The sequence below is a fragment of the Petaurus breviceps genome, unplaced genomic scaffold, assembly GCF_028583685.1.
Source record: "Petaurus breviceps papuanus isolate PSGF00001 unplaced genomic scaffold, PetGlider_PUasm1.0 189, whole genome shotgun sequence".
NCBI lineage: Eukaryota > Metazoa > Chordata > Mammalia > Diprotodontia > Petauridae > Petaurus > Petaurus breviceps.
Window position 1 is genome coordinate 29,759,606 of NW_027185809.1, and position 12,934 is coordinate 29,772,539.

Sequence of the window (12,934 nt, forward strand, 5' to 3'; positions counted from 1 at the left end):
TCTATCTATCTATCTATCTATCTATCTATCTATCTATCTATCTATCTATCTATCTATCTATCTACCGTGTTTCCCCGAAAATAAGCCCTCCCCTTACTGTGTAAGATTCCTCTAAAATAAGCCCTCCCCCGAAAATAAGCCCTATTGAGATTGCTACTGTAGTGAAGGTGATCCCCTGCGCTACATGCTACATTACGGTACCCTCTGTATGCACCGTTCCCCCCCACCACGAAACACACGCCACGCTCCGAGCTGCATCCAATCAGAGCTGCAGCAGTGAGCGCGTCATCCTGTTCTTCCCCAGTGATTTGCTTGCTGGCGCTATTGAGAGCAGTGCCGCGGAGGAGAGCTGTTTATTAAAATTGCTGTCAATGTTCATTAAAATAAGCCCTCCCCTGAAAATAAGCCCTCTGGTGTTTTTCTGTCCAAAAAAATAATAAGACAGTGTCTTATTATCGGGGAAACACGGTATCTATCTATCTATCTATCTTTTTGCTGAACATCATACTTTGCTATATCCAGAAGTCTGTCTGTCCTGTGTACTACAGTAATAGTTTACTGTGAACTATAGTTTATAGACTTTATTAGGGTCTCTTGCATGGTGCCAGGGCCTAAAACCAAAAACTGTACTCTGGCAGTAATAAGTCCTTAATATTTGTTTACTGACTGACTGACTTATATGGGACCCCATCAGCATAGTTGTGTGACTTCTTTCAGCTCCTTTCAGTAGCACATGAGTATGGTTGGAGTTAGCAAGGCATAAGTCACAATAGTCCAAGAGAGTAAAATATTAAAGCGCAGAGGATGAAATATAATTAAATTGGTTAACACTGTGAGGTGGATAATGCGAGCATTTTTTAATCTCCATATTACAGAGGAGGAAACTGAGTCTTAGGTTAAGTGATTTGTCTAATATCACATAGCTAGACAATGTTGAAGGTAAAGTTCAGACCTAGGACTTTTGACTCCAAGAAATCACCTTGTTATTTCTTCTATTTTTGACAGCTACAATGGCTTTATTTCTCTCATTCTCTTTTCCATCAGATAACAGGCCCGGGTATTGGGCTACTTGGATTCTCCAAAGGGGGAGACTTGTGTCTTTCCATGGCCTCCTTCCTGAAAGGTGTCACAGCCACAGTGCTTATAAATGCCTGTGTGGCCAACACAATGGTCCCACTGCACTATAAGGAAATGACTCTTCTTAATATTGGCTGTGACCTAGAGAGACTGAAGATCACCGAATCAGGCCTTGTAGATATTGTGGATATTTGGAGTAACCCGTTAGAAAAGAACAACTGCCAAAGCCTCATCCCAATAGAGAAGGCCCAGGGGCCTTTCTTGTTCATTGTTGGTCAAGATGATCATAGCTGGAAGAGTGAATCCTATGCATATATGGCCTCTGAACGATTACAGTCTCATGGTAAAGAAAAACCTCAAATCATCTGTTATCCAAAGACTGGGCACTGCATTGACCCTCCTTATTTTCCTCCATGTTTAATGTCTGTGCATAGAATGGTGGGCCGAGGAGTGATCTGGGGAGGTGAGTCAAAGGCTCATTTCATGGCACAGGTAGATAGTTGGGAGCAAATTCAAACATTCTTCCAAAAATACCTCAAGGGTAAAGACTCTACCTTCCATAACAAAATGTAATATTTTGGTCTAGGACCCATTATTCTGCTCTGGGCCTGATTTTAAGCCAATCCTCTGGTTATTTATATTTGATATTGGAACAAAAAGATCTGAGTTCAAATCTAGCCTCAAACACTTATTAGCTATGTTGCCCTGGGTAAGTCACTTAACTTGTTTGCTTCAGTTTCTTCATTGGTAAAATAAGCTGGAGAAGGAAATGGCAAACCACTCCAGTATCTTTGCCAAGAAGACTCCAAATGGGGTCACAGAGAGTCAGACGTGACTGAAAGGACTGAACAACAGCAACAAAAATTGGAACAAAATAAGACACTTGTGGGTAAATAATCAACAGTTAACAAAAGGCAGTTTATTTAGGAATAGCAGGAGAAGGATATTCAAGGATAGGCACTGAGGACACCCTAAGCTGACTCAGCTAAATGAAGCCTCCGTGTCTGTATCGCCCACCTTTTCCACCAGCCAAGCAGCAGGGAGCAACTCATGGCTGATTTGTACCCTGGCAATTAGGAAATGACGTTAAGAGTCTGATTTAGTCTCCTGAGCCTCTCAAGTCTGGAAGATAGTTTCAATATCATTTAAGGAAAAACTGGGGTAACTTGAATAATGGTAGGGGTTAGGATATTGTTCCCACCATAGCCATAATTTCATGACCATGGGCTCCATGCTACCAAGAAGGATCCTTTTTATATGATATGAAAGTGTCATGGGTCTTGCTGTATAAGGCTGTTAAGGTACTACAGTATTTAATAACAAGCAAGTAAACTCAGCTCCAAGGGGGTTCCTCCCTGGACTCAAGAGTGTTTGAGTGAAGTACTTTCTTCATGAACACATAGTACAGAGACGCAGAGGCAGGCCCAGAAGGTGAGGCCGGCAGAGGCAGGCCCAGAAGGGGCCTGATCAACTCGGAGGGCAAGTCTTCCCACCAACCACAAGGGCCACTACCAGGCCTATCCCCAAAGGGCTGGGACTGGAAAGAGCAAGGTAAGAAGCAAATGCAGGGGCCCCTGTCCTGGACAGCAAATACTCCTGGGGCTACCACTTCATAGCCCAGAAATTTAAAAAAAAAAAAGCCCCTATCAGGACCTCCAAAGACCAGGATGACAGAGTGAACCTCACCTTCTCCAAACCCCTTCTCTGACCCTGAAAACACAGTAACTCTTGCCCCAGGGCAAAACCCTCTATAGTAAAGGCTTGGGATCCCTAGAGGAAGGGCGTGGCTAGGGCCCTGCCTCAAAATGGGTAGAAAGCAGGCTACAAAGACAAAGACTCTGTAGTCCTACTATCTTCAGAGGGAGGAACCAACCTCAGAGGGAGGCAATGTGGACTCCACACCCAAAGCTGAAATTTCAACAGGGAATGGGTCCCAAGCACAGAAGGTTCTCCTAGATGAGATCAAAAGGAACTTTGAAAACCGAATGAGAGAAGACAAAATGAATAATTCTCTCAAAACCAAAATAGCAGAATTAGAAAAACATTATAATGAAGAAAACATCTCTCTAAAAAGAAAAGTGTATGATATGGAAAAGGAGCTCCAAAAATTAACCAAGGAAAATGATTTGCTAAAAACTAGAATCAACCAAATTGAAACAAATAACTCTATGAGGAACCAAGAATTAGTCAAACAAAACAACAAGAATGAAAAATTTTAAAAAGAGGTAAAATACCTCAAAGAAAAAATAGCTGACCTGGAAAACAGATCCAGGAGAGATAATCTGAGAATCATAGGCCTACCAGAAAATCATGATGAAAAAATGAGCCTGGACAACATTCTCCAAGAGCTCATTAAGGAAAACTGCCCTGAGATACTACAACCTGAGGGTAAAATAGAAATTGAGAGAATCTACTGGACACCTGCTGAAAGAGATCCCAAACTGAAAAGTCCTCGAAATGTTGTGGCCAAACTCCAGAACTACCAGATAAAAGAGAAAATACTTCAAGCGGCCAGAAAGAAACAATTCAAATATCGAGGGTCCACAGTGAGGATCGCACAGGATTTGGCAGCCACTACACTGAAAGATCGGAGGCAGTGGAATACAATTTTCTGGAAGGCAAAAGAGCTGGGGTTACAGCCAAGGATCACATACCCAGTGAGACTGAGAATATTCTTCCAGGCAAAGAGATGGTCATTCAACGATATAACAGAGTTCCAGACCTTCTTGATAAAAAAGCCAGAACTCAATGGAAAATTCAACCTCCAATTACGAGATACAACAGTGACATAGAAAGGTAAACAAGGAAAACACACAAACACCCTGCTATTTGATAAGAGCAAACTGGTTATAGACAAGTAGAGGGTATGAGTATAAAATACACAAAATGACAATTTAAAAAAAAATCTTATTAAGGGCTACAAAGGGACTGCAATGGAAGAAAGGGAATGAATGAAGTGGAAAAGTTTTTATGCCACTCATAGAGGCATAAAAACTGTATAGCAGAGGAAAAGAAGGGAGGGAGATGGGAAGCATATGAGCTTTTTCCTCATTGGTTCTGGTGCAAGGAGGGAATAACAACCAGTTAAGCATAGGACTCTATGGAGAAGAAACACAAAAGTATCATTTTAGAGGGAAAGAGGGGAGGGAGAGGAGCTTCGCATGAGATTTGTTCCTGTCACTCTTGGTGTGAAGAAGAAATAACATACTTCATTAAGTATAAAAATATCCTACAGGCAGTAGGAGGGGGAAAGGGCTACGAAAGGGGGAGAGTGATTAGTCGGGAGGGAAGAAGAAAGGGGAAAGGGGAGGAAAAGGGAGGGGGGCTGATAAGGGAATACTGAGGGAGGTGGTCAAAAGGAAAACTATTAAGGGGGGGAAGGGAGAAGGGGGGAAAATATGAACATTAACAGGGTGGGAACAGGATGGAGGGAAAGAAACTGATAACAATCATAACTGTAAATGTGAATGGAATGAACTCTCCCATAAAACGGAGATGGATAGCAGAATGGATTAGAAATCATAATCCTACAATATGCTGTTTACAAGAAACACATCTGAAACAGAGGGATACACACAGGGTAAAGGTAAAAGGCTGGAGTAAAATATATCATGCCACAGCTAAAGTAAAAAAAGCAGGGGTAGCAATCCTTATCTCAGATAAAGCAAAAGCAAAAACTGACCTAATTAAAAGAGATAAGAAAGGAAACTATATCCCGTTAAAAGGCACCATTGAGAATGAAGCAATATCATTACTTAACATAGATGCACCAAGTGGTATAGCATCCAAATTCCTAGAGGAGAAGGTAAAGGAATTAGAGGAATAAAGAGATAGCAAAACTATATTAGTGGGAGACCTTAATCTCCCCCTCTCTGAACTTGAAAAATCTAACCTCAAAATAAACAAGAAAGAAGTTAAGGAGGTGAACAGGATTTTAGAGAGGATAGGTATGATAGATCTCTGGAGAAAACTGAATGAGGATAAAAAGGAATATACTTTCTTCTCAGTGGTTCATGGCACATACTCAAAAATTGACCATGATCTAGGGCATAAAAACCTCACAATTCTATGCAGTAAGGTAGAAATATTAAATGCATCCTTCTCAGATCATGACACAATAAAAATTATATGCAATAAAGGGCCATGGAAAGACAGACTAAAAACTAATTGGAAATTAAAAATTTAATCCTAAAGAATGAGTGGGTCAAATAAAAAATTATAGAAACAATCAGTAATTTCATTCAAGAGAATGATAATAATGAGACAACATACCAAAATTTGTGGGATGCATTAAAGGCAGTTCTTAGGGGAAGTTTTATATCCCTGAGTGCATACATGATTAAATTAGAGAAAAGGGAGGTCAATGAATTGGGCATGCAATTGAAAAACCTAGAAAAAGAACAAATTCAAAATCCCCAATTAAATACTAAATTAGAAATATTGAAAACCAAAAGAGAGGTTAATAAAATTGAAATTAAGAAAACTATTGTATTTATAAATAAAACTAAGAGCTGGTTTTATGAAAAAACCAACAAAATTGATAGACCCTTAGTCAATATGATAAAAAAAAAGAAAACCAAATTATGAGTATCAAAAATGAAAAGGGTGAATCTACTTCCAATGAAGAGGAAATCAAAACAATAATTAGGAATTATTTTTCCCAATTGTATGCACATAAATTTGACAATCTTAGGGAAATGGATGAATATTTACAAAAATACAAGTAGCCCAGATTAACTGAAGAGGAAGTAAATTACTTAAATAACCCCACCTCGGAAAAAGAAATTGAACAAGCCTTAAGTCAACTCCCTAGGAAAAAATCTCCAGGGCCAGATGGATTTACTAGTGAATTCCATCAAACATTTAAAGAACAATTGATTCCAATACTCTACAAACTATTTGGGAAAATTAGTGAAGGAGTCCTACCAAATTCTTTTTATGACACAAATATGGTACTGATACCTAAATCAGGAAGAGATAAAACAGAGAAAGAAAATTATAGACCAATCTCCCTCATGAATATAGATGCAAAAATTCTAAATAAAATACTAGCAAAAGGACTACAGCAACTCATCTCAAGAATAATACACTTTGATCAGGTAGGATTTATTCCAGGAATGCAAGGATGATTTAATATTAGGAAAACCATTGGTATAATTGATCATATCAACAATAAAACTAGCAGAAACCACATGATCATTTCAATAGATACAGAAAAGGCTTTTGACAAAATGCAACATCCATTCCTATTAAAAACATTAGAAAGTATAGGAATAAATGGAGCCTTCCTTCACATAATAGGTAGCATCTATTTAAAGCCATCAGCAAGTATTATATGTAATGGGGAGAAGCTAGAAGTATTTCCCATGAGATCAGGGGTGAAACAAGGGTGTCCACTATCACCCCTCTTATTCAATCTGGTACTAGAAATGTTAGCGGTAGCAATTAGAGAAGAAAAAGAAATCAAAGGAATCAAATTAGGCAAAGAAGAGACCAAGCTATCACTCTTTGCAGATGATATGATGATATACTTAGAGAATCAAGTAAAAACCTACTTGAGACAATAAATCAATTTGGCAGAGTTGCAGGATATAAAATAAACACACATAAATCCTCGGCATTCCAATATATTTCCAATGAAATTCAACAACAAGAGATAGAAAGAGAAATCCCATTTAAAGTTACTGTAGACATAAAATATTTGGGAATCTACCTGCCAAAACAAACCCAGGACCTATATGACCACAACTCCAAAACATTTTTCACACAAATAAAGTCAGATCTAACTAATTGGAAAAATATCAATTGGTTGTGGCTGGGTCAAGCTAATATAATAAAAATGACAATTTTACCTAAATTATATATTTAGTGCCATACTAATTAATTTACCAAAAAACTACTTTATAGAGCTAGAAAAAAATAGTAACAAAATTCATTTGGAAGAATAAATGGTCCAGAATATCAAGGGAATTAATGAAAAGAAATGCTAGGGAAGGTGGACTAGCTATACCAGATTTTAATCTGTATTATAAAGCAGCAGTCATCAAAACTACTTGGTACTGGCTGAGGAATAGAGGAGTGGATCAATGGAATAGATTAGGCACACGAGATTCAGAAGTCAATGACTATAGTAATCTATTGTTTGATAAACCCCAAGACCCTGGTTTTTGGGATAAGAACTCACTATTTGACAAAAACTGCTGGGAAAACTGGAATATAGTATGGCAGAAACTGGGCATAAACCATTACCTAACACCATATACCAAAATCAAGTCTAAATGGTTGCATGATCTAGGTATAAAGGTTGATACTGTAAGCAGTCTTGTAAAACAAGGAATAGTTTACCTATCAGACTTGTGGAGAGGGAAAGACTTTATGACTAAACAAGATTTAGAGAACATTATAAAATGTAAAATGGGTAATTTTGACTACATGAAATTGAAAAGCTTCTGTACAAACAAATCCAATGTAACCAAGATTAAGAGGGAGGTGGCAAATTGGGAAAGAATCTTTACAACCTATGTCTCTGACAAAGGACTCATTTCTAAAATATACAGAGAATTGAGTCGAATTTATAAGAATACAAGTCATTCCCCAATTGATAAATGGTCAAAGGATATGAACAGGCAATTTTCAGAGAAAGAAATTAACGATCTATAAGCACATGAAGAAATGCTCTAAATCACTATTGATTAGAGAAATGTAAATTAAAACAACTCTGAGGTACCACATCTCACCAGTCAGATTGGCTGAGATGACAAAACAGGAAAATGACAAATGCTGGAGAGGATGTGGGCAAATTGGAACACTAATGCATTGCTGGTGGAGTTGTGAACTGATCCAGCCTTTCTGGAGAGCAATCTGGAATTATGCCCAAAGGGCTATAAATACTTTCATACCCTTTGATCCAGCAATACCACTCCTAGGGTTATATCCCAAAGAGATCATAGAAGGGGGAGGAAGACCCATATGTACAAAAATGTTCATAGCAGCTCTTTTTGTGGTGGCAAAGGATTGGAAATTAAAGGGGTGCCAATCAATTGGGGAATGGCTGAACAAGTTGTGGTATATGCATGTTATGGAATACTATTGTGCTATAAGAAACAAGGAGCAGATGGTCTTCATATTTACCTGTAGAGGCTTATACAAACTGATGGTGAGTGAGAAGAGTAGAACCAGGAGAAATTTGCACACAATTACAGACATAATGTATGTGTGATGACCAACTTTGATAGACTGGACTCTTCTCAGCAATGCAGTGATATAAGTCAATCCCAAAAGGCTCATGATGGAGAGGAATATGTGCAGCCAGAGAAAGAACTAGAAAGAAGTGAGTTTATGTCCAGGTGGAAGCAAAATACCTGATCTTTTTCCTTCTATTGTTTGGTTTTATGTATGTCCTCTTTACCATTTTTCATTCCATCTGATACAATCCGTCTTTATAACCTGACTAATGTATAAGGTGAAAGTATTTACAGATCCTATACCTGACTATATGCCACCATGAGGGGGAGGGGAGGGAGGGGGACAAAATGTGAAACTCAAGGAATTGTGGAATTGAATCCTGTAAACTAAAAGGAAACAAACTAATTAAAAAATAAAAAAAAATTTAAAAACCACATAGCACAAAAGAGATCCAGTTATACATCATAACTGTACTTCCAGAATAAAATATATATGTATTTTTGCTTAGTATATTGCTATATATTATTAAGAACCTTGAATCTCAAGGGGCGGCCAGGTAGCACAGCGAGTAAGATCACCGGCTCCAGTGTCAGGATGACCTGGGAATCAAATCTGGGCTCAGATACTTAGCACCCCACCCAGAAATAACTGGCTGTGTAACCTTGAGGAAGTTACTTAACCCCAATTGCTTTTAAAAAAAAAAAGAACCTTGAATCTCTGGAAAAACTGGAAAGTGATCTTGTAGAAATTAGTTTTAGAGTCTAAACTTTAGACCAGCATCTCACACCATGTACCAAGGAAAGCTTAAAATAGGTATAGGAAGAATTAGAGGAGTAAGGAAGGAAAGATCTTTTACAACTATGGATAGAGGAAGAGTTCATTACTAATGGACAGAAAGGATCACTGTAGTGCTAATGCAATATTCACAGCACCAACAGCAACTATGAATATACTGGCATAGTTCTCAATCACAAAATATAGCAGACTCTCCATATAGAAGACAAAAGCAAAACATTTATTCTGACACCAGAAAGCCAAATCCCAACACCAGGAAGCCAAATCCATCAAAACAACAAAGAAGTTGATAAACCATAACAGATCCTTTAGTCTTCCCACAAATACTCACAAGCCTAGCTATCACAGCAGGGGGAAAACAAACACAAGCCTAGCTGTGATTACATTTGGCCTGTTAGGGGGTGTTGGGGTCTGTGGGCCCCCCAAAGGTCTTAGGCAGCCTCTCTGAGTTCAGGTCTGGTTACAGGGCACTTCGTGGTATGTGCTTATCTTATTTGAGGTCAGAGAGTCCTGACCTCTAGGAAGTGCTGAGGTGCCCAGATTGTGTGCTGTCACGCAAATACCCTGTTAGCCTGATGTTTATCTCGGGGTTAAAGGGTAAGTGTGCAGGAGTATGCATGCTATTCTGGACACAGTCTCCCTGTTCTCTGATTGGCCCCCTACCTTCTCTTATGAGCTGTTCACAAGCTGTCCACGAGCTCTGCAAGTGCACTTTGGGGATTTAAGGGTTGAAGCATGAGGGGGTATGGGAGGTAGGGAGAGATGTAACTACATGCCTGTTCTGCCAATAAAGCTGTGCCTCTTTCCATTTCCACTGACTTGACTTCTCCTTTATGTGAACACGTGGGAACGTGACCAGAATGTGCACTGAAGGCCCGGGAGAGGTATGACTCAGCTAGAAATCATAGGATCGGGACAAGGGGGCAAGGAAGATCTTTAAATTCCCTTAGGCCTATTAAGGAACAGGGAAGATCTTCAAATTACCATTAACGTTACAATAACAGAAGATAAAACAGACAATTTGGATTATATTATAATATTAACTAGCATTTATATAGATATATATTTATATTTTATAGTGCTATATATAATATATACAATATGCTTGTGTATTAACATTAGTGCATATGATATATAGAATATATTATTATTTTATGAACATAAATAATATTGACTATGATATAGTTGTAATATATTCTATATTAATATATTAATTACATGTAAGAATATCAACAACTGTTACCAGTACCGGTTTGGCTAGATGAGTGAGGTCATTTCTTTCAGCACTAAAATCTATGACTGTGTGTATCTCTGTAGAATGCAAGGTCCTTGAAGGTGGGGACAGTTTCAGTTTTGTCTTTGCATACCTTCTCACTTTACATATAAAAGGCACTTAATAAATGTTTATTAATATGAATTTAATTTGTTGACTTGAACTTCTATTTTAATATTGAAGAAACAAAAGCCTAGAAAGCGTAGGAGATGGTTTCGAGGTCTCACACCTTTAATCTGAGTCTCCGGGTTTTTTGCCTTTCTTTTTTCACTGCCATGTGTCTTGAGATCCAGTGAGAGCCTTATCTCTAGGTCCATTTAGAAATAAACAACAGCAACGGGAATAGCTCCCATTTATACAGTGCTGACTTTGCAGTTCAAAGTTGAATTTGGGCCTTGGTTCAAATTCTAGCTCCTACTTATTATCTATCTAATTATCCTTTCTTTTAAAATGACGTGATTTCCTTGTATAGAGATCCTGTGTTCTTTTATCATTACTGCTTCTCTTCTTCCAGACTGTCCAATTTCATATATTTGTCTTTTCAATAAACAATTTTCTCTTTCACTTTGGAGAGACTTGCAATTATGGATTTGTTTTTTTTCTATTCTGCCAATTATTTCTTTTGTACAAACCATGGATTCTGCCATTTGGTTTCCTTTAGTTTGTTTTAAGATTCTGATTTTTCTCTTGACCCATTCAGATACATCCTGCTAGGATTCCATGCTCTTTTGGGAATCCACAGGGTTCTTGGTTTCATCTGATTGTTGTTCAAATGTTGTTCATCATTGTTGGTTCAATTTCCTTGTTTTGCAGTATTTATTTAGAGTCTTCTTCCCTTATATTTTGCCATCTTCCCTGTTGACTTTTCTGCTTGTTCTCTTGGTTTTTAACTGAGTTTTTTTTTACTTCTAAGATCTTTGGTGGTTTTAGTCCTTTTTCCTTATATTTCCCTATTACTAATTTTTTTTTCCTTTTTCTTTGAATGGTAGATCCCAGGGAGGTGGATTTCTAAGTTACACTTTCTCCCTTGTTGGGAAATTCACTTTTCACTGGCCCCAGTCCCTTTAAAAAGAAACTTTTAAGGGGACAGGATTGGTCCCAACTAAATACCAGCAACCCTTTTTTCGTGGGGGTCAGGGAGTTCAGAGAGTCCAGGAACCCCAATAATCAGAGTCCCTGGGAAGCAGTCTGAAATGAATTCACAGACCCAAGCATTCTCTAAGTCAAGGTGCAAAGATTTATTGTTATGCTATACATCGGGCAAGAGTTCTTAGGGAACCGGCAACCTTAGAGGGGGTATATTATAGTTTATATAGAATAACTATAGTAAAACCTGTGCCTAATATGCTAACTAGGTGAGTCAGGGTGGGATTAGGGGGGAGTTAAGGAGTGGTCAGTTCTTAAAGGAACATGCACTTTTAATATCTATTGCACAGGCATATTGCCCAGAATTCACTGGGAAATAGCTTTTGTGGGGGCTGCATGGAGGTGTGGTTTTAGGCTTGAAATGTCACTAAGTCAGGTAGCAGTCAGGGTTCAGCAAGTTGCCACCCATCAATGTCGTGTTTGACAAGATGGATGTTAGCTAATGAGGGGTTCAGGATGTATGTAATGAGCTAGGGAGTATACATATGACTGACTCTAGGATACATATAACAGGCGTGACCCAGCACACAGCTGGGTCAGCCAGCACACAGCTGGGTCAAACTACTAAATTCTATAGGTACCACTGGTCACTGCATCAGGAAGAGAGATAAGTGTTTTGCTAGAGTGTGCTGCCTTTGAGCTAGAGAGAAACTGCCAGAGATAGTGTTTTGAGGCTAGGAAGAAATGTGATTTTATAAACTGGGGTTCAAGCACAGGCATCCCAATTACCCCATCACTTCCTTCATCCCCAGGATAGCCCCCATATACATGCTGGCACCCCAATTACCCTTTTTAGTTCTGTGAATGACTTCTGTCCCAGGTCTTCTTATGCCTCCTCCTCCACAAGTGGGTGGGAAGGACTGAAATCTGGTTGTTCTCACAGACTAGTAGGGTGAGGAGGGGGGAAGTGTGTGACAGCGGAGAAATTGCTTGATTAGTCTTAGAATCACACATGGGGTTCTGTGTGCACATTGGGAATGAGTATTCTCTGCTGTTAATTCACAAGGCTGTTAGTCTATTAGGTTTCTTGGTATTTTGACCCATGGAGACAGCTAATTTGTCCTGTATCTTTTTGGAGAACTTTTGAGAGTGTTCTGGTCCTCCATCTTGCTGGTTGAGAGACCTGGAAGTCTACCATTTATTATAATTGTGACTCTGGGAATCCCAATGAACCCATCTGGCCCTCAGTTTCCTCATCAGTAAAATGAAGGGCTTAAATTTGCTGTCCCTAAGTACCTCTATGATTTTGGGAGGGGTCACTTAATTTTTCTGGGTTGCAGTTTCCTCAGTAATAAAATGAAGGAATTCAACTTGATGGCCAGTAAAGTCCTTTCCAGCTCAGAATCTGTGATTGGAAGTAAATGAAAACCTTTCCAATCCTTAATATCAGTTTGACATCCTATGGTAGTTTAAGCCCATATGTCTCTTAAATGCAGCACCAAGCATAGGACTCTGAAC

The 12,934-nt window shown here is 38.7% G+C and overlaps 1 protein-coding gene across 1 annotated transcript in view; it reads left to right on the forward strand.

Moving 5' to 3' along the window:
• Positions 1–6,025, forward strand: part of LOC138164383 (acyl-coenzyme A thioesterase 6-like) — a 24,860-nt gene extending 18,835 nt beyond the window's left edge. Inside the window, exon 3 of the mRNA XM_069092134.1 lies at positions 1,045–6,025. Within this exon, the coding sequence (XP_068948235.1) occupies positions 1,045–1,650 (606 nt within the window). The 3' untranslated portion in view covers positions 1,651–6,025. The remainder of the gene's footprint in view (positions 1–1,044) is intronic.
• Positions 6,026–12,934: the final 6,909 nt, after the last annotated feature.